Raw genomic sequence first — 27,234 nt, 5'->3', positions numbered from 1 at the left:
GCGGCTGGGAGGGTTCCTAGCCTGGGGGGGAAGGGAGGGGGGGAAAGGGGAATACCGGGTTGCTGCTGGTAGGGTCAAGAAGGAGCTGGTGGGGGCTGGGGGGACAGAGGTGAGGGGTTGTCGCTATGGGGACGGGGTCGAGCAGGGGGTGCTGGCCTGGGGCGGGCAGTCGACGGGCTATGGCTAGTCGACGGGGGAGGGGGGCGGGACGCCCTCTGATCCGGTTGGTCACCTGGAATGTGAGAGGGTTGAATGGGCCGGTGAAGCGGTCGAGGGTACTGGCTCACCTGAAGGGGCTAAAGGCGGATGTGGCAATGCTTCAGGAGACCCACCTGAGGGTGGCGGACCAGGTCCGCCTGAGGAAGGGATGGGTGGGGCAGGTTTTCCACTCGGGGTTGGATGTGAGGAACCGGGGAGTGGCGATTCTGGTGGGGAAAAATGTGTCGTTTGAGGCATCGGAGGTGGTGGCGGATAAGGGGGGTAGGTATGTGATGGTTAGGGGCAGGCTACAAGGAGAGAAGGTGGTACTGCCTAGTGTGTATGCCCCAAATTGGGACGATGCGGGCTTTATGAGGCGTATGTTGGGACGGATCCCGGATCTGGAGGCGGGAGGTCTGATCATAGGGGGGGACTTTAATACGGTGTTGGATCCTTCACTGGATCGGTCCAGCTCTAGGACGGGTAGGAGGCCGGCGGCGGCCAAGGTACTGAGAGGGTTTATGGATCAGATGGGTGGAGTGGATCCATGGAGGTTTGTGAGGCCGAGGGCACGCGAGTACTCTTTCTTCTCCCACGTACATAGGGTCTACTCTCGGATAGATTTCTTCGTGGTGAGTAGGGGACTGATTCCGAGAGTGGAGGAGGCCGAGTATTCGGCCATTGCAATCTCCGACCACGCTCCGCATTGGATAGAGTTGGAGATGGGAGAGGTGCGAGACCAACGTCCGTTGTGGCGGTTGGATGTGGGGTTGTTGGCGGAGGAGGAGGTGTGTAGGAGGGTCCGGGCAAGTATTGAGAGGTACCTTGAGGTGAATGATACGGGGGAGGTTCAGGTGGGGATGGTCTGGGAAGCCCTGAAGGCAGTAATTCGTGGGGAGCTGATATCCATCCGGGCACACAGGGAGAGGAGCGAGAGGAGTGAGAGGGATAGACTGGTGGAAAGATGCTGGAGGTGGACAGGAGGTATGCAGAGGCACCAGAGGAGGGACTGTTGGGGGAGAGGCGCAGCCTGCAGGCTAAATTTGATTTGCTGACCACTAGAAAGGCGGAGGCACAGTGGAGGAAGGCACAAGGGGCAGTGTACGAACATGGTGAAAAGGCGAGTAGGATGCTGGCTCATCAGCTGCGTAAGCGGGATGCGGCTAAGGAGATTGCTGGAGTGAGAGATAAGAGTGGGAATGTGGTGCGGAAGGGGGTAGAGGTGAATGAGGTTTTCAAGGATTTTTACGGGGAACTGTACCGGTCGGAGCCAACGGGGGAGAGGAGGGGAATGGAGAGGTTTCTGGACGGGCTTTCTTTCCCGAAGGTGCAGGAGGAGAAGGTGGAGGGGTTGGGTGCGCCGATTGAGCTGGAGGAGCTAGTTAAGGGGATCGGGCAGATGCAGTCAGGGAAGGCACCGGGGCCGGATGGGTTCCCGGTGGAATTTTATAAAAAGTTTGTGGATCTAGTGGGCCCCTTGCTGGTGCGAACACTCAATGAAGCGTGGGAGGGGGGGACTTTGCCCCCGACGATGTCACGGGCGCTGATCTCGTTAATTTTAAAGAAGGACAAGGACCCCCAGCAGTGTGGTTCATACAGGCCCATATCTCTCCTCAACGTGGACGCTAAGGTGCTGGCAAAAATCCTGGCCACCAGGATAGAGGACTGTGTGCCAGGGGTTGTGCACGAGGACCAGACAGGTTTTGTGAAGGGAAGGCAGCTGAACACGAATGTGCGGAGATTGCTGAATGTCATTATGATGCCGGCGATTGAGGGGGAGGCAGAGATAGTGGTGGCACTGGATGCGGAGAAGGCCTTCGATAGAGTGGAGTGGGGGTACCTATGGGAGGTGTTGGGGAGGTTTGGATTTGGTGAAGGGTTTATTAGATGGGTGAGGCTGCTATATGAGGCCCCGATGGCGTGCGTGGCCACGAATAGGAGGAGGTCGGAGTACTTCCGGCTTTACCGAGGGACCAGGCAGGGTTGCCCCCTGTCCCCCTTGTTGTTTGCACTGGCAATCGAGCCGCTGGCGATGGCATTGAGAGATTCAGAGAGGTGGAGAGGCTTGGTGCGAGGTGGAGAGGAACATAGGGTGTCGTTGTATGCCGACGACCTGTTACTGTATGTGGCGGACCCGGTGGGAGGGATGCCGGGAGTGATGGAGTTACTAGCCGAGTTTGGGACCTTCTCGGGTTATAAATTAAACTTAGGCAAGAGCGAGGTGTTTGTGGTGCACCCTGGAGACCAGGAGGAAGGAATTGGTAGGCTCCCGCTTAGGCGGGCAGGGGAGAGCTTTAGGTACCTGGGGGTGCAAGTGGCCAGGGACTGGGGGACTCTCCACAAGCATAACTTTACCAGGCTGGTAGATCAGATGGAGGAGGAGTTCAGGAGGTGGGACATGCTGCCATTGTCGTTGGCGGGGAGGGTGCAGTCCGTCAAAATGACAGTGCTTCCGAGGTCCTTGTTCCTTTTTCAGTGCCTGCCCATATTTATCCCCAGGGCCTTCTTTAGGAGAGTGACTAGCAGTATTCTGAGTTTTGTGTGGGCACATGGGACTCCGAGAGTGAGGAGGGTGTTCCTGGAGCGAGGAAGGGATGGAGGTGGGCTGGCACTGCCCAACCTTCTGGGGTACTATTGGGCAGCCAATGTGTCAATGGTGCGTAAATGGGTGATGAAGGGGGGAGGGGCGGCGTGGAAAAGAATGGAGATGGCGTCATGTAGAGGTACGAGCCTGGGTGCCATGGTAACGGCACCGTTGCCGCTCTCCCCTAAGAGGTTTACCACGAGCCCGGTGGTGGCGGCGACCCTAAGAATCTGGGAACAATGGAGACGGCATCGGGGGGAAACAGGGGGCTCGATGGAGGCTCCACTGGGTGGCAACCATCGGTTCATCCCGGGGAACACGGATGGGGGATTCAGGGGGTGGCAAAGGGCGGGCATCAGCAAATTGAGGGACCTGTTTATTGGCGGGAGGTTTGCGGGCCTGGGGGAACTGGAAGATAAATTTGGCCTTCCCCAGGGGAACATGTTCAGATACCTGCAGGTAAAGGCGTTTGCTAGGCGACAGGTAGAGGGATTCCCTTTGCTGCCCTCGCAGGGGACGATGGACAGAGTGCTTTCGGGGGTGTGGGTAGGAGAGGGGAAGGTGTCTGACATCTATAAGGTAATGCAGGAGGTGGAGGAGTCGTCAGTGGAGGAGCTGAAGGCTAAATGGGAGGAGGAACTCGGGGAGCAGATAGAGGACGGGACTTGGGCGGATGCCTTGGAGAGAGTCAACTCTTCCTCCTCATGTGCGAGGCTTAGTCTCATCCAATTTAAGGTGCTGCACCGGGCCCACATGTCCGGGACTTGGATGAGTAGGTTCTTCGGGGGTGCGGACAGGTGCACCAGATGTTCGGGGAGTCCTGCGAACCACGCCCATATGTTCTGGGCATGCCCAGCACTGGAAGAATTCTGGAAGGGGGTGGCGGGGACGGTGTCGAGGGTGGTTGGATCCAGGGTCAAACCAGGGTGGGGACTCGCGATTTTTGGAGTTGCGGTAGCGCCGGGAGTGCAGGAGGCGAAAGAGGCCGGTGTCCTGGCCTTTGCGTCCCTAGTAGCCCGTCGAAGGATTCTGTTACAATGGAAGGATGCAAGGCCCCCAAGTGTGGAGACCTGGATCAGTGACATGGCGGGATTTATAAAATTGGAAAAGGTCAAATTTGCCCTGAGAGGATCAATACAAGGGTTCTATAAACGATGGCAGCCTTTTCTGGACTTCCTGGCTCAGAGATAGGTAACTGGGTCAATAGCAGCAGCAACCCGGGGGGGGGGGGGGGGGGGGGGGGTGCGCATTATTGTAGTGTTTATTCTGTAACTTTATAGTGTGTTAATTTGCGTTGTTGTTAAAATGCTGGGTTGTTCATGGGGATGGGGCGAATGTATATGATTGTTAATATTATTGTTATTTTCGGTATTTTACTAAGGTGCGTCAATGTTGTATAAAATCAAAATTTCGCAATAAAAATTATTTAAAAAAAAAAAAAGAAAACTGGCTGGCAGAGAGGAAACAAAGAGTAGGGATTAATGGGTCCTTTTCAAATTGACAGACAGTAACTAGTGGGATACCACAGGGATCGGTGCTGGGACTCCATCTATTCACAATATATATTAATGATTTGGATGAGGGAGCAAAATGTAACATCTCAAAGTTTGCAGATGATACCAAGTTAGGTGGGAGGGTGAATTGTGATGAGGATGCAGGGATCCTACAGCATGATCTGGACAGGTTGGGCGAGTGGGCAAATCAATGGCAGATGCAGTATAATTTGGATAAGTGTGAGGTAAAAACAGGAAGGCAGATTACTACCTGAATGGTTATAAATTGGGAGAGGAAGTGTGCAACGGGACCTGGGTGTCCTTGTGCACCAGTCGCTGAAGGTAAGCATGCAGCTGCAGCAGGTGGTAAAGAAGGCTAATGGTATGTTGGCCTTCATTGCGAGAGGTTTCAAGTATAGAAGCAGGGATGTGTTACTGCAATTATACAAGGCCTTGGTGAGTATTGTGTGCAGTTTTGGTCTCCTTCTCTGAGGAAGAATGTTCTTGCTCTCTAGGGAGTGCAGCGAAGGTTTACCAGACTGATTCCAGGGATGGCGGGACTGTCATATGAGGAGAGATGGACTAGGTTGGGATTGTTCTCGCTGGAGTTCAGAAGAATGAAAACATTTTAACAGGACTAGACAGGGTAGATGCAGGGAAGCTGTTACCAATGATGGGTGTGTCCAGAACCAGGGGTCACAGTCTGAGGATTCAGGGTAAATCATTTCGGACAGATATAAGGAGACATTTCTTCACGCAAAGAGTGGTGAGCCTGTGGAATTCATTACCACAGGAAGTAGTGGGAAGCTAAAACTTTGAATATAGTCAAGAAGTGGCTAGATATAGTACTTGGGGAGAATGGGATCAAAGGCTATGGGGAGAAAGCGGGATTAGGCTATTGAGTTGGATAATCAGCCATGATCGTGATGAATGGCAGAGCAGGCTCGAAGGGCCAAAAGACTTTCTCCTGCTCCTACCTTCTATGTATCTATATGCCCCACAGTCCAGCAGGACCTACACCTTCTTCAGGGTTAATGTAATCTTTAATAATATCAATAATCTTTATTAGTGTCACAAGGAGGCTTACATTAATGCAATGAAGTTACTGTGAAAATCCCCTAGTCACCACAGTTCAGCGCCTATTCGGGTACACTGAGGGAGGATTCAGAATTTCCAATTCACCTAGCACACGTGACTTTCGGGACTTGTGGGAGGAGACTGGAGCACCCAGAGGAAATCCACACAGACATGAGAAGAACGTACAGATTCCGCACAGACAGTGATCTGAGCTGGGAATCGAACCTGCGTCCCTGGCATTGTGAAGCAACAGTTCTAACCGCTGTGATAATGTGCCACCCATCGACGCCTGTGTCAATGTCTCCAGAAGCTCCTCCTTTTCCAGCACCTCCCTAAACATCCCCAGCAAATGCGGTGCCAACTCTGTTGCAAACTCCTTATAGAACTATGTTGGGTATCCGTGGCCCCGAGGCCTTCCGCGACTTCATCCCCCTTATGCTATCCATCACCTGGGATCAGTGCTGGGTCCTCCGCTATTTGTGATTTTTATCAATGACTTGGAAGAGGGGCTGAAGGGTGGGTCAGTAAATTTTCTGATGACACCAAGATTGGTGGAGTAGTGAATGAGGTGGAGGGCTGTAGTAGGCTGCAAAGAGACATTGATAGGATGCAAAGCTGGGCCGAAAAATGGCAGATGGAGTTTAACCCTGATAAGTGCGAGGTGATTCATTTTGGTAGAAAAAATTTGAATACGGATTACAGAGTCAACGGCAGGGTTCTGAGGAATGTGGGAGAACAGAGAGATATTGGGGTTCATGTCCACAGATCTCTGAAGGTTGCCACTCAAGTGGATAGAGCCGTGAAGAAGACCTATAGTGTGTTAGCGTTTATTAACAGGGGGCTTGAGTTTAAGAGCCGCGGGGTTATGCTGCAACCGTACATGACCCTGGTGAGACCACATTTGGAGTATTGTGTGCAGTTCTGGTCACCTCACTATAGGAAGGATGCGGAAGCATTGGAAAGGGTGCAAAGGAGATTTACCAGGATGCTGCCTGGTTTTCAGGATAGGTCTTATGAGGAAAGGTTGAGGGAGCTAGGGCTTTTCTCTTTGGAGCGGAGGAGGATGAGAGGCGACTTAACAGAGGTTTAAAAGATGATGAGGGGGATAGATTGAGTGGACGTTCAGAGACTATTTCCTCGGGTGGATGTAGCTGTTACAAGGGGGCATAACTATAAGGTTCAGGGTGGGAGATATAGGAGGGATGTCCGAGGTAGGTTCTTTACTCAGAGAGTGGCTAGGGTGTGGAATGGACTGCCTGCTGTGATAGTGGAGACGGACACTTTAGGAACTTTCAAGCGGTTATTGGATAGGCACATGGAGCACACCAGAATGACAGGGAGTGGGATAGCTTGATCTTGGTTTCGGACAATGCTCGGCACAACATCGAGGGCCGAAGGGCCTGTTCTGTGCTATACTGTTCTATTTCTATGTTCTATGAACCACCTCTTTCAACACCTCCCAAACTGTAGCCGCCGACACCTCCCCATTCTGATTCAACTCCACATAATCTCTGATCACCAACTACATTTTCTCACGGAACCCCTTATCCGCCAAAAGCCCCGAATCCAGCCTCCATCCCAGCCTCTGCTCCTGTCTCAAACTAAGCCTGACCTCCAGTCAATGCGGCGCATGTTCTGAGATCACGATTCCTGCATACACCACCCCATATCCCCCCAACACCACACAACTCACCACAAACAAATGAATTCTGGAGTATACCTTATACATGTGTGAGAAGAAGGATTCCCCCCCTTCCCACCCACAAGGTTCCTAAACCTCCACGGCTCCACCATTCCCTTGCTTTCCATAAACCCTCCCAACTCCTTCACCATTCTCAGCCTTCTCATTAATTTAGGGCTCAAACTATCCACCCCCCCCATTATCAACTGGTGCGTGTCTAGGACTGGGATCATTCCCAGCAACCCCTTCACAAACCCCACATCGACCCAATTTGGCAGATATTGCTCATCAAGATCGCCACACCCCACGACTTCAAGTCAAACCCCGAGTGAAATACCTGACCCACCCATCCCTTTCTCAAGCTGACCTGATCCTTCACCCGGAGGTGTGTACCCTGCAGAAAGACAACCCCCGCATTCAGACTCCTCAGATACGCGAAGACCCAAGACCTCTTAACCAGCCCGTTCAGTCCCTGGACATTCCATGTTATGAACCTTACCAGAGGCTTATGCCTCTACTCCCCTCCACCGTCCGCCATCATCCCCTTCCGATTCTAACGACATAGGTAGGAAAGGGGACAAGGATGTCAGGCAGGCCTTTAGGGAGCTAGGATGGAAGCTCAGAGCGAGAACAAACAGAGTTGTTATCTCTGGGTTGTTGCCCGTGCCACGTGATAGTGAGACGAGGAATAGGGAGAGAGAGAAATTAAACACGTGGCTACAGGGATGGTGCAGGCGGGAGGGATTCAGATTTCTGGATAACTGGGGCTCTTTCTGGGGAAGGTGGGACCTCTATAGACAGGATGGTCTACATCTGAACCTAAGGGGCACCAATATCCTGGGGGGGAGATTTGTTAGTACTCTTTGGGGGGGTTTAAACTAATTCAGCAGGGGCATGGGAACCTGGATTGTAGTTTTGGGGTGCGAGAGATTGAGAGTAGAGAGGTCAGGAGCACAGAGTTGACTTCACAGGAGGGCGGCAGTGTTCAGGTCGGTGGTTTGAAGTGTGTCTATTTCAATGCCAGGAGTATACGAAATAAGGTAGGGGAACTGGCAGCATGGGTTGGTACCTGGGACTTCGATGTTGTGGCCATTTCAGAGACATGGATAGAGCAGGGACAGGAATGGTTGTTGCAGGTTCCGGGGTTTAGGTGCTTTAGTAAGGTCAGAGAAGGGGGCAAAAGAGGGGGAGGTGTGGCGCTGCTAGTCAAGGACAGTATTACGGTGGCAGAAAGGATGCTAGATGGGGACTCTTCTTCCGAGGTAGTATGGGCTGAGGTTAGAAACAGGAAAGGAGAGGTCACACTGCTGGGAGTTTTCTATAGGCCACCTAATAGTTATAGAGATGTGGAGGAAAGGATGGCGAAGATGATTCTGGAAAAGAGCGAAAGTAACAGGGTAGTTGTTATGGGAGACTTTAACTTTCCTAATATTGACTGGAAAAGATATAGTTCGAGTACATTGGATGGGTCGTTCTTTGTACAATGTGTGCAGGAGGGTTTTCTGACACAATATGTTGACAGGCCAACAAGAGGTGAGGCCACTTTGGATTTGGTTTTGGGTAATGAACCAGGCCAGGTGTTAGATCTGGAGGTAGGTGAACACTTTGGAGACAGTGACCACAATTCGGTGACCTTTACATTAGTGATGGAAAGGGATAAGTATACCCCGCAGGGCAAGAGTTATAGCTGGGGGAAGGGCAAGTATGATGCCATTAGACATGACTTAGGATGTGTAGGTTGGAGAAGTAGGCTGCAAGGGTTGGGCACACTGGATATGTGGAGCTTGTTCAAGGAACAGCTATTGCGTGTTCTTGATCAGTACGTACCAGTCAGACAGGGAGGAAAGGGTAGAGCGAGGGAACCGTGGTTTACCAAAGAAGTGGAATCTCTTGTTAAGAGGAAGAAGGAGGCCTATGTGAAGATGAGGCGTGAAGTCTCAGTTGGGGCGCTTGATAGTTACAGGGAAACGAGGAAGGATCTAAAGAGAGAGCTAAGACGAGCAAGGAGGGGACATGAGAAGTCTTTGGCAGGTAAGATCAAGGAAAACCCAAAAGCTTTCTATAGGTATGTCAGGAATAAAAGAATGACTAGGGTAAGAGTAGGGCCAGTCAAGGACAGTGGTGGGAAGTTGTGTGTGGAGGCTGAGGAGATAAGCGAGATACTAAATGAATACTTTTTGTCAGTATTCACTCAGGAAAAAGATAATATTGTGGAGGAGAATGCTGAGACCCAGGCTATTAGAATAGATGGCATTGAGGTGCGTAGGGAAGAAGTGTTGGCAATTCTGGACAAGGTGAAAATAGATAAGTCCCCGGGGCCTGATGGGATTTATCCTAGGATTCTCTGGGAAGCCAGGGAAGAGATTGCTGAGCCTTTGGCTTTGATTTTTAGGTCATCATTGGCTACAGGAATAGTGCCAGAGGACTGGAGGATAGCAAATGTGGTCCCTTTGTTCAAGAAGGGGAGTAGAGATAACCCCGGTAACTATAGGCCGGTGAGTCTAACATCTGTGGTGGGTAAAGTCTTGGAGAGGATTATAAAAGATACGATTTATAATCATCTAGATAGGAATAATATGATTAGGGATAGTCAGCATGGTTTTGTGAAGGGTAGGTCATGCCTCACAAACCTTATCGAGTTCTTTGAGAAGGTGACTGAACAGGTGGACGAGGGTAAAGCAGTTGATGTGGTGTATATGGATTTCAGTAAAGCGTTTGATACGGTTCCCCACGGTCGGCTATTGCAGAAAATACGGAGGCTGGGGATTGAGGGTGATTTAGAGATGTGGATCGGAAATTGGCTAGTTGAAAGAAGACAGAGAGTGGTGGTTGATGGGAAATGTTCAGAATGGAGTTCAGTTACGAGTGGCGTACCACAAGGATCTGTTCTGGGGCCGTTGCTGTTTGTCATTTTTATAAATGACCTAGAAGAGGGTGCAGAAGGATGGGTAAGTAAATTTGCAGACGACACTAAAGTCGGTGGAGTTGTAGACAGTGCGGAAGGATGTTGCAGGTTACAGAGGGACATAGATAAGCTGCAGAGCTGGGCTGAGAGGTGGCAAACGGAGTTTAATGTGGAGAAGTGTGAGGTGATTCACTCTGGAAAGAATAACAGGAATAAGGAATATTTGGCTAATGGTAAAATTCTTGGTAGTGTGGATGAGCAGAGGGATCTCGGTGTCCATGTACATAGATCCCTGAAAGTTGCCACCCAGGTTGATAGGGTTGTGAAGAAGGCCTATGGTGTGATGGCCTTTATTGGTAGAGGGATTGAGTTCCGGAGCCATGAGGTCATGTTGCAGTTGTACAAAACTCTAGTACGGCCGCATTTGGAGTATTGCGTACAGTTCTGGTCGCCTCATTATAGGAAGGACGTGGAAGCTTTGGAACGGGTGCAGAGGAGATTTACCAGGATGTTGCCTGGTATGGAGGGAAAATCTTATGAGGAAAGGCTGATGGACTTGAGGTTGTTTTCGTTAGAGAGAAGAAGGTTAAGAGGTGACCTAATAGAGGCATACAAAATGATCAGAGGGTTAGATAGGGTGGACAGCGAGAGCCTTCTCCCGCGGATGGAGGTGGCTAGCACGAGGGGACATAGCCTTAAATTGAGGGGTAATAGATATAGGACAGAGGTCAGAGGTGGGTTTTTTACGCAAAGAGTGGTGAGGCCGTGGAATGCCCTACCTGCAACAGTAGTGAACTCGCCAACATTGAGGGCATTTAAAAGTTTATTGGATAAGCATATGGATGATAAGGGCATAGTGTAGGTTAGATGGCCTTTAGTTTTTTCCATGTCGGTGCAACATTGAGGGCCGAAGGGCCTGTACTGCGCTGTATCGTTCTATGTTCTATGTTCTACTTATTTCAATTTCACCCTGAACCGGGCCATCCAAGATGGCCCCCTTCTCCCCCATGATCACGCTCAGTTTCCAACTCTGCCTCGCTCTCCCCCCAACAAACCCCCCCCCTCAACCCCCCCAACCTGGCTATCCCTCACGGCCACCTCCCCCACTTCACTTCCGTTCACCAGCATTACCTGCCAGCGTGGCAGCTCCTGCCCAAAGGCCCCTCTTACCAACCCCTCCGCCACCAGCCCCGCCATCATCTCAAAAAGTATTTTGTGGTGCTTGTATCTTCCACACTTACCGGCAGGATGGCGATAAGTAGATAATGCCTCCTGGACCTGTTCTCCTGCTCCTTTACCTTTGCCCTCAGCGACTTGTAAAGGTACCCCAGGATCCCCACCTCCACCTCCAACACTACCACCCAATCACGATGATCAGACACCACCTTGCCCACCTCCGGTGTCTGCAACCCCTGTGCCTTGAGACATTTCTCCACTCGCTCCATCTATCCTCTTAGGGGTGCTACTGTTGCCCCCTTGGCCTACTGTGAGGTCCACCATGCCAGGGTCACGCTGGTCAGACCATCTGATGCCACCCCCTCCCCCCCACTGCCTGCCCACCACTCCTTTAGGAGTTATGGGGAAACCCCCCACAGGCACTCCTGTAATAGGGCTTCCCCCAGGGACCTCTAATAGGGGATCCCCCACTGGGACCCCTGCAATAGGAGGCCACACCAAATGACTCCTGTAATAGGGATCAGCCCACAGGGACTCCTGTAATGGGGGACCCCCTACTGGGACCACAGCAATAGGGGGATTCCCACAGGGACCCCTGTAATGGGGGACCTCCCACGGGGACACCCTGCCTAAAGTAACCCCCTCCACAGATCCACACACACAGACCCCCTCCACACACAGATCCCCCCTCACAAAAGCCCCCCATACACAGACCTCCCACACACACAATTCCACTCCCCCATCCTCACAGACACCCCCACCCCACAGAACGGGGATACCAGTCTGGAAGCTAGAGTGCAGTCCAGCCCGGATTTGTGGGAAGCATTATAGCTGTAATACGTACCTTGCAGCTTCATGCGTACATTCCTTGAAGGAGAGGAGCTGTGCCTCCATCTGCTTCGCACAGATCCATTAACTGCGCACCATTCATAACTTTCAGTAGTGCAATAGTAGTCTTTGATTGACAGCTCGTAGAAAGGATCTGCCACTTTGATCCATTCATATACTTTCACATTCAATGACCTAAGTGCTGAAACCCCAATGTTTGTCAACATTGACCACATCAAATAGATGTAAGTGCATTCCAATCACTCAAGCGATGATTGCACTGCACTTACTTCTCTTTGATGTAATCAATGTTGACAAACATTGAGGTTTCACCACTTAGGTTACTGCTGCCTGAAAGGATATGAATGGATCAAAGCTGCAGATGATTTTTATGAGCTGTCAATCACAGACCACTACTGAAAGCTGTGAACGGCTTGGAGATAATGGATCTGTGGGAACCTGACACAGGCACAGCTGCGCTCATTCGAGGAATGGACACCTGGAGCTGCAAGTTAGCTGTTACAGCTATAATGCTTCCCACTGCCCCAGTCTGGACTGCTCTCTGCTTTCATAAAATAATCGAATCTACAATGCAGAAGGAGGCCATTCGGCCCATCGCATCTGCACCGGCTCTTGGAAAGAGCACCCTACTCAAGCCCACGTCTCCACTCTATTCCTGGAACCCAGTAACCCCACTTAACCTTCTTTTTTCTGAACACTCAGGCAATATAGCATGGCCAATCCACCTAACCCGCACATCTTTGGACTGTGGCAGCAAACTGGAGTACCCAGAGGAAACCCACGCAGACTCCCCTCAGATAGTGAGCCAAGCCGGCAATCGAACCTAGGATCCTGGAGCTGTGAAGTAACTGTGATAACCACTGTACTACCATGCTGCCCCTTTCATGGGAGGGGGGTCTGTGGAGGGAGTTCCTTTATGCAGTGGGTGATCCCCTATTACAGGGGTCCCCAGGGAGTCCCCCTATTACAGCCTTCCCTGTGGGGGTCCCTCTATTACAATGGTCCCTGGTGTGTGTCCGCCTATTACAGGATCCCTGTGGCCCCTCCCCTTATTGCAGGGATAAGTGTGGAGAGTCCCCCTATTTCAGGGGTCCCAGGGGGAGCGGGGTCCGGTTCACTTGCAGTTGGGGGTGGGGGGGTGCCTGCAGGCAATCCGGGGATGGAGGAGCTGCTGTGCAGTCGGGGCCGCTTTGCGGTGCGAGGGGGCAGGCTGGCCGGCCACGGGACATCAATAATAGGGGCTGGTTTAGCTCACCAGGCTAAATCTCTGGCTTTTAAAGCAGACCAAGCAGGCCAGCAGCACGGTTCGATTCCCGTACCAGCCTCCCCGGACAGGCGCCGGAATGTGGCGACTAGGGGCTTTTCACAGTAACTTAATTGAAGCCTACTCGTGACAATAAGCGATTTTCATTTCATTTCATTTCATATTAAGCCTCATGCTCAAGGTGGTGGCGGCCTCATCGCGGTATTCCCTGGGAATTTCTCATAATTCCACGCCATGCATAAATTTGCATGGCATGGAACACTGAATTGTATCTCTCTTTATGACTGCAAGGGAATCGTAAAACAGGTGCAATTCATCTCCAGCTGGAGAGCATAGGGCTTGATCCTCCGTTTAGCCGGCAGTGCAATCACAGTTGTAGATTTCCCAACGGCGTGGGGGTGCCCGCAATGGGAAACTCCACTGGCCAGCTGCCGGGTTGGAGAATCCCGCAGGAGAACATAGGGCTAAATCTTCCGTTTTGCCAGTAGTGCATTCTTGGCTGTAGATTTCCTAGCGGCGTAGGGGTGCCCACAGTGGGAAACCCCATTGGCCAGCTGCCGGGTGCGGCAGGTTGGAGAATCCCGCCGAAATTGCGTACCGTGATGGGACAGAGAATCTGTTTTCCTGCACGAAATTGGGACTAGCGCTGGTTTCGCGATTCTCTGCCCCCCCGAAAAGCGGCGTATTAAGGGAGTACGCCGTGCCGTGTATCCACCGCCTCAAGCCATTGCCTGAGGTCCACCCCACTTTTCTCCGTCGCCGACCGGCCAAATTCCCGTGACATGTTTCTAATGTGGTCCTGCCGTTTGGGAAACTTGCGAGGCGACTGCGGACTCAGTCCGCGGCCGCCACAGTAAGGGCAGGCCAATCGGAGGGCAGGGGCCGCCTCATTCGGGACTGGGGGCTATGTGTGCGTGCGGTCCGGGTTGGGTGAGCAGCCAATGCGGGGCACTATTTCGGCGGTCCAGGTTGCGGGCTGAGTCCGCCATGGAGCACGGCGCGGCCGCTGGAGGCCACCGTGCGCAAGTGCAGCCTCTGACTCTAAAGTGCGGGTGGTCATATCGGCAGCTGGAGCTGCGAGCTCCACGACAGCTCTAAAGGCTGTGAATCTGTGGCCTTTTGACGCCAGTTTTCTTGGTGTAAAAGACCACACTTTTCACAACGCCGTGGGGAAGTCCCCAAAGCAGAGAATCCAGCCCAAAGTCTCCCAAATGGAGAATTCAGCTCAGGGTAGACAAATAATGCTCGGGGTAGCAGGCACCCTGCTTTGTGAAAATCTGCGGAGGTATTTAATGTAAACCTAAATTTTATTTATTTTTTATTTTTTAGGATACACAATTATTTTTTTTCCAATTAAGGGGCAATTTAGCATGGCCAATCCACCTAACCTGCACATCTTTGGGTTGTGGGGGAGAAACCCACGCAGTGATGAGGAGAATGCAAACTCCACATGGACAGTGACCTAGGGCTGGGATTCGAACCCGGGTCCTCAGCGCCCTCGGCTGTAGTGCTAACCATTGTGCCACATGCTGCCCTAATGTAAGCCTAATTTAAACCTAAAGCAGGCAATGTTGGAATTTAAGCAATGTGCTGCCTCGGTGCTTCTCAATGTCTGATGATTTTTCAGTTGGGTAGGGTCCTGCTTCAGAGCCGCTCTTTGAAGTAGTGCTCTCCCAGTGCGAAGACAAAATAAGCAATTGTTCTGCACATGAGGGCTCCTGAGATTACAATCACAGAAGACTTTTGAAAACTTAAATACAAGTTTACTTGTTTCGCCATAAATCAATACCTCTTCATTCCTGGTGATGGCAATTCCTACAATTTCCTGTAGAACTTCAGCAACAATCACTTGAATTGGTGTTCCATCCTGGGAAAAATAAAGAACAGAATGGTAACATGCCCATTACTAGTTAAACTGGGAAACCATTCTGTAAATAAAGAGAAAACATTGTAGATCTGTGTATTAGAACATCAAAACCTTTTCAGCAAGAAAATTCTCTTTGACAGACTGGAAAGGAGCTAAAACTAATCGATAAATCAGACTTTGTGTCAAGTTAATTAAAAGCAAGGAAAAAGCTTCAAGCACCATGCCACTTATTAATTAATACTTCACTATAACACATTTAAATTTCTGTACAGCATGGAATTATTTTTGGGAAACAAAGATTGCCAAACCAATTCTCTGGTATAACTGAAGGCACTGCGCCTTTCATTTTTAAGCAAGTTATGGTAACGGTGGTCCTGTTATTGGAAAACCAGTTACGTGCTTACCAATATATAAATCCAGCACTTCGAAATACATAAGTTAAAGAAATTATTTGGTCAAAGTACTGTGAGACATTGAATGGCAGCAACTATGGATCTTAATTTGGGCTATCCCACTTTCCAACGTTTAGACTGCAGGATTCTCTGTTGGCAGGATCCTCTGCTTCGCCAACTGCGCACCCACGCCCACAGGTTTCCCGATGGTGTGGAATGTCCACAATGGGAAACCCCATTGGCGGCTGCCGGAACAAAGCATCCCGCTTCCGGCGGGGACATGCCGCGCCGGAAAATGGGGCTGGTGGGACGGAGATTCCCGCCCCAAATATTGAGAAAAGGACTGTGGGATTCTCCATTCCTGAGACTAAGGGCGGGATTCTCCGCTTGCCGACACGGAATTCGTTGGCTGGATTGTCTGGTTCTGTGGCTATGTCCCCATGCCGGCGTGGGAAAGGTGGTGTTTTACGCCAGAAGAAATGTGCAAAACAGGCATCGATTCTGTTTTGCTGGGGGCTAGTATGCCGGCGGCCTGCAGCAGCCACGCCGTGCTACATGACGGAGGCAGCTCGCGGACCCGGCCCGTGAAATATGCACCCGTTTGGCCGGCTCACACGCCCCGGACCACCCCCGCACAATGCCCCCAGCCCTGAAACATATACCCCCCCCCGCCCGCAGATCGGCCCTCCCCCGACTGTGGCGGCGCTGCACGGAGTCCGCAGACGCCACGCCGAGTTCCCGACGAGGGAGACCCGGGTCGGAGCATCGGGGGCGGGATGCCCCTAGAGTACGCTGCTTTGGAGGGAGCGGAGCATCGCGAAAGTGGCGCCGTCCCCGATTCGGTTGGAAACTTGGATTCTACGGCCGATCGCTGAACGCGATTTTGGAGACTCCAGTCGCGTATTTGGCAAGCGGGCGGAGAATCGCTTTTGACCCTGAAATCAGGAGCGGCAGCTTTTTTCGGATGCTCTGCCCCCTCCAGAAAGGTGTCATCACTGAGTACGCCGGATGCTGTTGGGACGGCCTCAGGACATCACCTGAAGGCCCTCCCCCAAGCTCCGCCCCCGTCGGAGCAACTTCCCGATGGCGTGGGACACGTGTGCTCTGAGATTTCTTCAGCCTCGCGTGGCAGCTGCAGATTGTGTCCAGCACCACCACAGTTGGAGGGGGGGGAATTATTCCGCTGGTTGGTAGGGATTCAGAGGGGGCTGAGGAGACTGCTGGGGAGTAGTCCGGGGGTGGCAAGGGGGTTTACAGGGTGGCACTATCTAGCAGACCAGATCCACACGCGGCCGGCACCACGTTGTACGTTGTAGGTTGTCGGCGTGCGCATGCGTAACCACGGATCCGGCAATTCTCCTTCTGTTTCTGTCGGGAACGCCGGGGGTTTTACGTGGCGCAGCTGCTAGCCCCCCACCGAGCAGAGCATCGGTGCAGTGGCGGCACCGACTTTTTCTTCGTCAAACTAGGCACTTCCTTCGGACATAGCCTCAAAATTGGAGAATCCGTCCCTAAGTGTTAACACCGGCATTAGATTCGTGGAGTTCCTCAACAGCAACACTGGTTCCGCATCTGGAACAATTCAGCTACAATTGAGGGGCTACCTCCAGTGCCATGCGGAACACAATCAAGTCTAATGAGAAACAGTTCCGGATTCGCTGCCGACGCCGAGCTGGAGACCCTTCTGGATGCAGTGGAGAAAAGTTGGTTGACCCTGTACCCCGGCCCGGGAAGGAGGCTGCCAGCCACCGCCATTCATTATTCGTCATGCCTGCGCAAAGGTGGGAGAGGCCGTCAGCAACTCTGTCTGGACCGAGGACCTCTAGTGATAGCATGTAGGAAAAAGTCACACGTTGGGTGGGTCCTGCTCGAGGCTTGATTTTTTTAGTGTTTAATGCCCGGTCCCAGAGGCAAATTTGTGACAATTGAGTGCAGAAAGGCATAAGGAAGGAGAGAGATATCTAAAAATCACCGCCGTGAAGAAGGGAGGGAGTGAGGATTCACCGTTGAGCAAAATGGTCAGCCTGGTAGTTGGCAAGATGGTGGAGGCTGGGACGCTGGGTGGGGCTGCACTCCTTATGGCAGGAAAGATGACCGAGGTGCTGGCTTTGGAACTGGAGAAACAGTTCGCAAAGCACATGGATGTGATGAGGAAGGAGATGATGGCGGCATTGATGGCGGTAGAGGAGGCAATTGCCCCAGCGGGAGCAGGGTGGGAAATTGAAGGGAGTGGAGGAAGTCATGTCGCAACACAGCAATCAGCTCACCTCGATTGGTGAGGAGCTGCAGAGGTTGGTCGAGGCCAACAAAGGACTGTGAGCTAAATTGGAGGATCTGGAAAATAAATTGAGGCGACAAAATTTGAGCATCGTGGGGCTGCCCGAAGAGGTGGAGGCCAAGGCCGACTGAGTACTTTGACATGATGTTGGCGGAAAGGATCCCTCCCGGTACGCATTGGATCAGGCTCATCGGTTGTTGAGGCCTAAACCAAAGACGAATGAGCCGCCAAGAGCAGTGATTATTTGCTTCCATAGGTACCATGTGAAGGAGAAGGTCTCTTGTACTTCACTCGAGTCTTTGTGTATAATTGTTAGTGCCACAATTTATTGCTGTGAGATTTTCCTTACACCATGGACATCAGGATCAAACCTGACTGCCTGCAGCTGGATCCGCAGTCGCCCCACGCCAAGAAAGACTTCGTTCACTGACTTGCAGTCTTCGAGGCCTACATCTCTTCAGCGAAACCTCCCCCGACGGAGGCTCAGAAACGACAGCTCCTCTACTCAAGACTCAGCTCCAGTGTCTTTCCGCTAATTTGAGATGCGCCTGACTACGCCAGGGCCATGGAACTGCTCAAGGAAAACTACGCATAGTCGACGAACACCCTGTTTGCGAGACATCTACTCTCTACTCGCGTCCAACAGCCGGGTGAGTCGATTGAGGACTTCTGGAGGGCCCTTATACCTCTAGTACGAGACTGCGACTGCCAGGCCCTCACGGCCATGGAACATTCAGACTTACTCATGCGGGATGCTTTTGTTACGGGCATTGCATCGGACCCCATCCGGCAACGACTGCTGGAAGGGACCGCCCTCGACCTCGCGGCTACAAAGACTCTGGCGCTATCAATGACTCCCATAGTGCGCGATCCTACCCCGCTAGCCACTCGGCCCACCCGTCCTACCCCTCGTTCACCCCGCAAACGGCCCCCCAGGCCCACCCGTCCTACCCCTCGGGACCCCGCAACAGGCCCCCCCAGCAGCCGCCCCCGCGCACTACGCCTGCGCTACCTGCCGCACCGCGCACCCCGGGGGTCCCCGATGATGCTTCTGTGGCCAGCAAAAGCATCCCCGCCAGCGCTGCCCGGCCCGCACCGCGACCTGGAAAGCTTGTGGCAAGAAAGGCCACTTTGCAGCGGTGTGTCAGTCCTGGACGGTTACCGCTATCGCACCCGCATTCCCCCCCCCTCGCCTCCGCCGATCGCATAATGGGCCCTGCCGTCCGCTGCCCCCGACCCCACGTGCGATCTGTGGGCGCTGCCATCTTTCACCGCCCCCGCCATGTGCGCACCATGGGCGCCGCCATCTTCACCCCCGCCTCCATGTGCGTTCCATGGGCGCCGCCATCTTGTCCCGCCCCCACAACGTGCGCTCCATGGGCTCCCCCATTTTGTCCGCCGACATCTTCTTCCTCACAGGTACTCCAGACGCCGCATTTTGTCCTCCCCTCGGGACGGGACCACGGGACCCGGGTCGCTGCCGCTACTCATCGGACTCGTCAGACTCGTCGGCCGATCGGCCGCTACTCGCCTCCGTTACGCTCGACCAGTCCCTTCCTCGCAACCTGGCACCTTCTTCCACGACGGTGCTCGTCAACGGCCACGTGACCTCCTGCCTCATCAACTCCGGGAGCACTGAGAGCTTCATCCACCCCGCCAATCGGCAGATCTCCCTAGCCTCCGGTTCCAACTCTGTCCCGATCCGGGGCTCCTACCAGGTTAAACTTACTGTACAGGGCGTGGAATTCGACCGTTTCCGCCTGTACATTCTCCCCACCCTCTGCGCGTCACTCTTACTAGGCCTGGACTTTCAATGCAACCTTTAGAGCCTCACCTCAAATTCGGCAGACCCCTACCTCCCCTCACCGTTTGCGGCCTCGCGACCCTCCAGGTCGAGCCTCACTCCCTCTTTGCCAATCTGACCGCAGATTGCAAGTCCGTCACCACCAGGAGCAGACGGTACAGCACCCAGGATAAGGCCTTCATCAGGTCCGAAGTCCAGCGGCTGCTTCGGGAGGGTATCATCGAGGCCAGCAACAGTCCCTGGAGAGCCCAGGTAGTAGTGGTTAAAACTGGGGAGAAGCACAGGATGGTCGTGGACTACAGCCAGACCATCAACCGGTACACGCAGCTCGATGCGTGCCCCCTCCCTCGCATATCTGATATGGTCAATCAGATTGCACAGTACCGGGTCTTCTCTACAATTGACCTGAAATCCACCTACCACCAGCTCCCCGTCCGTAAATCGGACCGTCCCTACACTGCCTTCGAGGCGGACGGTCGCCTGTACCAATTTCTTAGGGTTCCCTTCAGCGTCACAAACGGGGTCTTGGTATTTCAACAAGAAATGGACCGAATGGTTGACTGGTACGGACTGCAGGCCACTTTTCCGTACTTAGACAATGTCACTATCTGCGGTCATGACCAGCAGGACCATGACGCCAACCTTGCTAAATTCCTCCACACTGCATCCTTCCTTAATCTCACGTATATCAAGGAGAAGTGTGTGTTCCGCACAGGCCGTTTGGCCATCCTCGGCTACGTAGACCAAAACGGACTACTGGGGCCCGACCCCAACCTCATGCACCCCCTCATGGAGCTCCCCCTCCCCCAAGGCTCTCAAACGCTGCCTGGGGTTCTTTTCTTACTACGCCCAGTGGGTCCCACAGTACGCGGACAAGGCCCGCCCACTAATCGAGTCCACACATTTTCCCCTCATGGCCGAGGCACAACAGGCCTTCGCCTGTATTCGCTCTGACAAAGCCAAGGCTGGGATGCACGCAGTAGATGAGACACTGCCTTTCCAAGTAGAGAGCGACACTTCAGATGTCGCCCTTGCCGCCACACTGAATCAGGCAGGCAGACCCGTGGCATTTTTTTCCCGCACCCTCCACACCTCCGAAATTCAACACTCCTCTGTTGAAAAGGAGGCCCAGGCAATCGTTGAAGCGGTGCGGCACTGGAGGCATTACCTGGCTGGCAGGAGGTTCACTCTCTTCACTGACCAACGGTCGGTAGCCTTCATGTTCAACAACACGCTGCGGGGCAAGATCAAAAATGACAAAATCTTGCGGTGGAGAATCAAGCTCTCCACCTATAACTACGAGATCTTGTATCGCCCCGGCAAGCTCAACGAGCCCCCAGACGCCCTCTCCCGAGGTACATGTGCCAGCGCATAAGTGAACCAGCTCCGTGCCTTGCACGAGAGCCTTTGCCATCCGGGGGTCACTCGTTTGTACCACCTAATCAAAGCCCGCAATCTGCCCTACTCCGTCGAGGAAGTGTGGATAGTCACCAGAGACTGCCAGGTCTGTGCCGAGTGCAAGCCGTACTTCTACCGGCCAGATCGCACGCGCCTGGTGAAAGCGTCCCGCCCCTTTGAACGCCTTAGCGTAGATTTCAAAGGGCCCCTCCCCTCCACTGACCGCAACACCTACATCCTTAGTGTGGTCGATGAATTTTCTAGGTTCCCCTTCGCCATCCCATGCTCGGATATGATGTCTGAAACCGTCATCAAGGCCCTTGATTCCATATTCACTCTGTTCGGTTTCCCCGACTACATCCACAGTGACAGGAGATCCTCATTCATGAGCGATGAGCTGCGTTAGTTCCTGCTCAGCAGGGGTATCGCCTCCAGCAGGACGACCAGCTACAACCCCCGGGGAAACATGCAGGTAGAGAGGGAGGATGGGACGGTATGGAGGGCCGTCCAGCTGGCCCTACGGTCCAGGAATCTCCCAGCCGCTCGCTGGCAGCAGGTCCTCCCTGACGCGCTCCATTCCATTCGTTCACTACTGTGCACCGCGACTAACAGTACACCCCATGAACGTGTTTTTGCCTTCCCTAGGAAGTCTACATCCGGGGTGTCGCTCCCGACTTGGCTCACAACTCTGGGCCCAGTCCTTCTCGGTAGGCATGTCAGGCACCACAAGGCAGAACCCCTGGTGGACAAAGTACGCCTGTTCCACGCCAACCCCCAGTATGCCTATGTGGAGTTCCCCGATGGCCACCAGGACACAGTCTCACTCCGGGACCTGGCTCCCTCAGGTGCTAATCCCACGCCCTTTTCCCCCCCCGCGCCACCCTCCTTTTCCCCGGCGCCCCCGTATTCGTCCCCACCGTGTCCATCCCTCGTCCCCCTGCCCACACTGGAGGACACGGAAGATTCCGGCTCGCTCTCGGAGTCATCCTGCCAGTGGCCAGCACAAACACCGCCAGCACCTGCACCATCGTCGCCAACACCACCTGTGCCGACGTCGCCACCACAGCTACGCCGATCACAGCGGAACGTTCGCCCGCCGATTCGGCTCACCCTGTGACCTGCTAACCGGATGGACTCTTGGTTTTCTGTTGTTTGGACCTTTTGTACATAGATCACCTTTTGTATTGTAGTTCCACGTCACCCCCGCCGGACTCATTTTTTACGGGGGTGAATGTGGTGGTACAACCACTGTAGATATGTGTGCTTGCAGTAGGGGGATGTATGGCCGTACCTGTAATACAGGTTTCTCTGGTAAGCCCCTGCCGGCTAGCTCCGCCCACAGGGAGCTTGTGTATAAATATGCGCTAGCTTCACTGAGATACTATTCTACAGCTGCCGCCGGAAGAATAGCATCTCACAGCAATAAAGCCTCTCTTGTACTTCACTCGAGTCTTTGTGTACAATTGTTAGCGGCACCAGGGCCGGTGCTAGGAATTGCGGGCCCAATTAGAAAAGTGATGGTGGGGCCCCTACTCTACAAAAGTAAAAATTTATGTATGTTTATATTTCGTGTAGTATGCTCGTCTTTAACCAAAAAAAAACATTAAATGCTTGATATACTAAAATTTTGAAACTTACTTACCCGGGCGGAAGGATTTGGCGGCGCAGGGCTGAAGGATTTGTCGACGGTAATGCGGTGCGTTCCCCAAAAGTAAAAACTACCCTATAGTTCCTCTTAGAATACAGAAAAGGCTTCAAACGGTAACTCTGTCGCCGCTGGCGCGGGGCCCCCTTAAGGTGCGGGGCCCAATTTGATGAAATTGGTCAAATAGGCTTAAAACCGGCCCTGAGCGGCACATGTATAACAATGGTGTGTCGTCTGGCGTAGTGTACCCAGCTATATTGAGAGTGACCTACCACTCCAGAGGCTTTTATTTCGAGGTGGTGGAGGTGGTGGAGGCGTTTGTGAAGGTGGAAGGATTGGGGCAGAAGTGATGAATGGACTGAGGACTGGCCTTGGACCGAGGGGAGGGAGTTGGAAGAAGGTATATAGTTCTATTGTTTACTTCATGCCGTTATATGGGTTAAATGGGGTAGAGTGTTGTTTTGGTAAGAGTGGGGGGGGGGGGGGGGGGGGGGGGTGTCCTGTCTTTGTTTTCTGTAGCGTCGGTTTTTCTGGGATCTGTATGTTTGCACTGGGTTTGTTTGAGGGTGGATGTATTTTTTTGTTGGTTTCCTGGGACCGGGTGGGGGGAAGGGAGGGGGGCCTGGGCAGGGGCTCCACCCTAACAAGTTTACGTCAGCCAGTAAAAAGAGGTGCGGTGGAGGGAGGGGTTGCGGACATTGGAGCCTGGTGAACAGGTTTGAATGGGCCCAGGAGGTGCGAAAAGAGGAGGGGAGGGGATCGATACTGGACGAGATGTTTTCGAGAGGAAACGGATGGGGGGATTTTGGGAGTGGGGGAGGGGTTCGATGGTAACAATGGGATGGGGTCGGTCAGGCCCAGTTGGCAGGGCCCGAAATTATGATGATGGAGGATAGGAAGGCGGAGGGGGAAGGGGAAGAGACCCCGAGTTAGGTTAGTTACGTGGAACGTGAAGGGATTAGGAGGGCCAGTGAAGAGGTCGAGGGAGTTTGCGCAGATGTGTTTAAAGACAGATGTGGCTATTATGGTGAATCACATTCTGCGTAATTCACACTGTTGTTATATGATGTGCTGTATTCATGTTAGCTCGGTATACGAGCAGTTGCGCGGCTCTGCCCATAGGGGGAGATGAGGAGTTTGTACTGGGCTCCACCCTTGGCTCCGCCCATGGCTCCGCCCATGGCTCCTCCCACTAACCGGAAGTATAATGCTTTGCAGTCGTGAGCCTGCCTGCCAGTTCGCCACGTCGCAGGCAGGCTCTGTTGTAAGACTATTAAAACCACTGTTCACTTCCAACCACGTGTCTTGTGAATTGATGGTCACATCAATTTAATAGTCTTAGTCGTTTTCTTCTAGTTTCCTAAGTTGGAAGTGAACAGTGGTTTTAATAGTCTTACAACAGAGCCTGCCTGCGACGTGTACTATGTACCTACTGTGTACATTCCCTCGGCCGCAGAAAAATACTTTTCACTGTACTTCGGAACATGTGACAATAAATCAAATCAAAAATAAAAATAAAAATGTCGGCACCCATACCGGCCGCCATGGTCGGATGCCCTGGCCACTGAGACCACCAGCTACCCACCCCATGGGCTACATGTGTTTGGCTGTCTAACACTGTTGCTTTTTTGATCCCCCCCAGGAGAAGGCCGCTCATAACCACCGGGAGCAGGTGAAAACTGGAGGGGGACTGCCAGACATGCGGCCCCTCATGATGGCAGAGCAGAGGGCCCTGGACGTGGTCGGTGGCCCAGAGGAAAGGGAGGTCACCTGGGTTGAGGTCGGCCGCGAGCAAGTAAGTGAGACCCTGCTGAGTTGTGGTTTCCCGTGACACGTGTGTGAACACCACCCCCTCCACGCGACCCTCACATCACCCTCCGCCCAAACGAACAGACTCCCACTGCTCCCACTCCCCCCCGGCCCGCAGTCTAATCATGCGCCTTGTCTTGTGTCTTGTAGGACCTGCTGGTGATGTGAGGGTCCATCTAGCCTCACCGCATCCTGCCAGTGCCCAGACGAAGGTCCCTTGTGAATCAAGCAGTGACGAGGAGACAGGTTGGAGCGAAACCATTCAGCTGCACATTCTGTGGAAAGAATTTCAGGCAGTCATTCGCCCTCACCGTACATCAGCGAGGTCTCACCGGGGAGAGGCTGTTTACCTGCTTCCTGTGTGGGAATGGATTCACTCAGTCATCTCAACTGCTGATACACTAGCGAATTCACACTGGCATCGATCCGAGACTCAGGACACCTGAGAGACATACTGGCACTGCCAATGTGCCCAGGTGGCACTGCCAAGATATCAAGCTGGCATTTATAATCAATGGTGATTGAGCTGAGGTGCCCTGGGTGGGTGTTGGGGTGCAGAAGGGGGCTTGGGGGCCTCCCATAGTGAATTGGGGCGGTCAGGGGTCACTTTGGGGGCTCCAGAGATCAGGACGCCATTTAAAAATTCTCTCGCTACACTGAGGAGTTCTGCCGAGTTGAGCTCTTCAGTGCACAAAACGAGGCTCAGCCTCAGCCATCCTTTCCCACTGAGCCCTGTATCTAACCCATGTGCCGTTTTATGGTGTTATGGTGCTCGGGCCGGAAAGTGGAGCTGAGTCCACAAAAGATCAGCCATGATCTCATTGAATGGCGGAGCAGGCTCGAGGGGCTAGATGGCCTACTCCTGCTCCTAGTTCTTATGTTCTTATGTTTATGTTTCTCAGCGTTGCAAGTGCCGAGAAACATGTGACTAAACGCACTCGCTATGGGACTTTGTTTCCATTAGTTAAATCCTGCCCATTATGGATGATGCGGGAAGAATGACAGTTGTGTTAGTATAAAGATAAAAGACCTTGAGCTTCTTTGCTATATAAGACACAGGGCACCAAGCACTCATAAGGGATTTGGTTGACTGACACATTGTAGGTTCGTTTATTAAGACTAGGTACATGAGAACAGTCCTTCATTGTTCTAAAGCTTGGAGTACTGGGAGCTGGGTATTTGAGATCCATTCAAGCGTGAAGTGGAGTGAAATTCAACCATCTTGGCTATGAGTAAGCTGTCAATCACAGCCAAGTAAAACTAATTCCCATTGATGTGAATGAAACAAAGATCTAAGGGGGTTTAAACCCAGCTGATGTGGTTTCCACTTTCTAGGAATTTGCAGGGGTTGATTTCTCTGCCTGAGCCAGCAGGTTTATTGTATAGGTGATTTTTAAAGCAGTGATTGTTTTTCACTGTGTTTGTCTAGACTGCTCTCTAGCTTCCAGATAGGGGTCTGTGTAAAGGGGCGTCTCTGGTGGGAGGTCTGTAATTGGAGGTCTCTGGTGGGTTTTTTCTTATGGTAGGTTTCTGGTGAGGGTCTCTCTCCCTCTCTCTTATGGGGATCTGTGCTGGGGGTTTCTCTGATGGTGAAGGACTCCGGTGGGGGTCTCCCTTATGGGGGATCTCTGGTGGGGGTCTCCCTTATGAAAATGAAATGAAAATCGCTTATTATCACGAGTAGGCTTCAAATGAAGTTACTGTGAAAAGCCCCTAGTCGCCACATTCCGCCGCCTGTTCGGGGAGGCTGGTACGGGAATCGTATGCTGAGGGTCTCTGGTGGGAGCCTCTCTTAAAGGGGTGTTTCTGGTGATCTATCTTATGGTGGGTATCTCTACAGTGGGGGGTCTCTGGTGGGGATCTCTCTTATGGGGGGCTTTCTGGTGGGGGTGGGATGGCATTATTTTGCATTGCGCGGGGCAGGAGCAAATAGCTGCATCCAGATCTCAGGGCCTCCCATATCTTTGCTCTGTACATAGAAGTGCCAGGTCTGGAAGTGCACTCAAGCTGTACGTCCCTTCTGTGATAGCCAAATTTGTACCTGCTCCCGATTACTACTTCAGTTGCCCACCAGTTCCATCCTCCCTGTCAAGCCACATCATCCTTCACAATGGCTGGCAACTGCAGCCAACACTGGCATCCTGCTAAACCACTGCCTCATTTAAGCTGACAATGCATTGAATCTTTGTTGTTCTTGGAAAACTGTCATAAAATTAGAATATCCTGGAAAATAGCAGTTAATTTGCTGCTTAATAGGCTTTATTAACTTACCATCACATTCCAAAATGACCACGTCTCTCCAGCTCATACATAGAACATAGAACATAGAACGATACAGCGCAGTACAGGCCCTTCGGCCCTCGATGTTGCACCGACATGGAAAAAAAAACTAAAGGCCATCTAACCTACACTATGCCCTTATCATCCATATGCTTATCCAATAAACTTTTAAATGCCCTCAATGTTGGCGAGTTCACTACTGTTGCAGGTAGGGCATTCCACGGCCTCACCACTCTTTGCGTAAAAAACCCACCTCTGACCTCTGTCCTATATCTATTACCCCTCAATTTAAGGCTATGTCCCCTTGTGCTAGCCACCCCCATCCGCGGGAGAAGGCTCTCGCTGTCCACCCTATCTAACCCTCTGATCATTTTGTATGCCTCTATTAAGTCACCTCTTAACCTTCTTCTGTCTAACGAAAACAACCTCAAGTCCATCAGCCTTTCCTCATAAGATTTTCCCTCCATACCAGGCAACATCCTGGTAAATCTCCTCTGCACACGTTCCAAAGCTTCCACGTCCTTCCTATAATGA

General features: G+C 52.5%; 1 protein-coding gene across 3 annotated transcripts in view; it reads right to left on the bottom strand.

Moving 5' to 3' along the window:
* The window catches only part of cfap61 (cilia and flagella associated protein 61), a 490,576-nt gene that overhangs the window by 323,774 nt on the left and 139,568 nt on the right, over window positions 1-27,234 (bottom strand). For all 3 annotated transcript variants that reach the window (XM_038805956.1, XM_038805965.1, XM_038805971.1), the window contains exon 14: window positions 15,017-15,094. In XM_038805956.1, the coding sequence (XP_038661884.1) occupies window positions 15,017-15,094 (78 nt within the window). The remainder of the gene's footprint in view (window positions 1-15,016; window positions 15,095-27,234) is intronic.

The sequence above is a fragment of the Scyliorhinus canicula genome, chromosome 1 (genome assembly GCF_902713615.1).
Source record: "Scyliorhinus canicula chromosome 1, sScyCan1.1, whole genome shotgun sequence".
In the NCBI taxonomy this organism is placed as follows: Eukaryota; Metazoa; Chordata; class Chondrichthyes; order Carcharhiniformes; family Scyliorhinidae; genus Scyliorhinus; species Scyliorhinus canicula.
The sequence above is the reverse complement of the archived record's forward strand: the minus strand, read 5'-3'. Positions and strand labels throughout refer to the sequence as shown.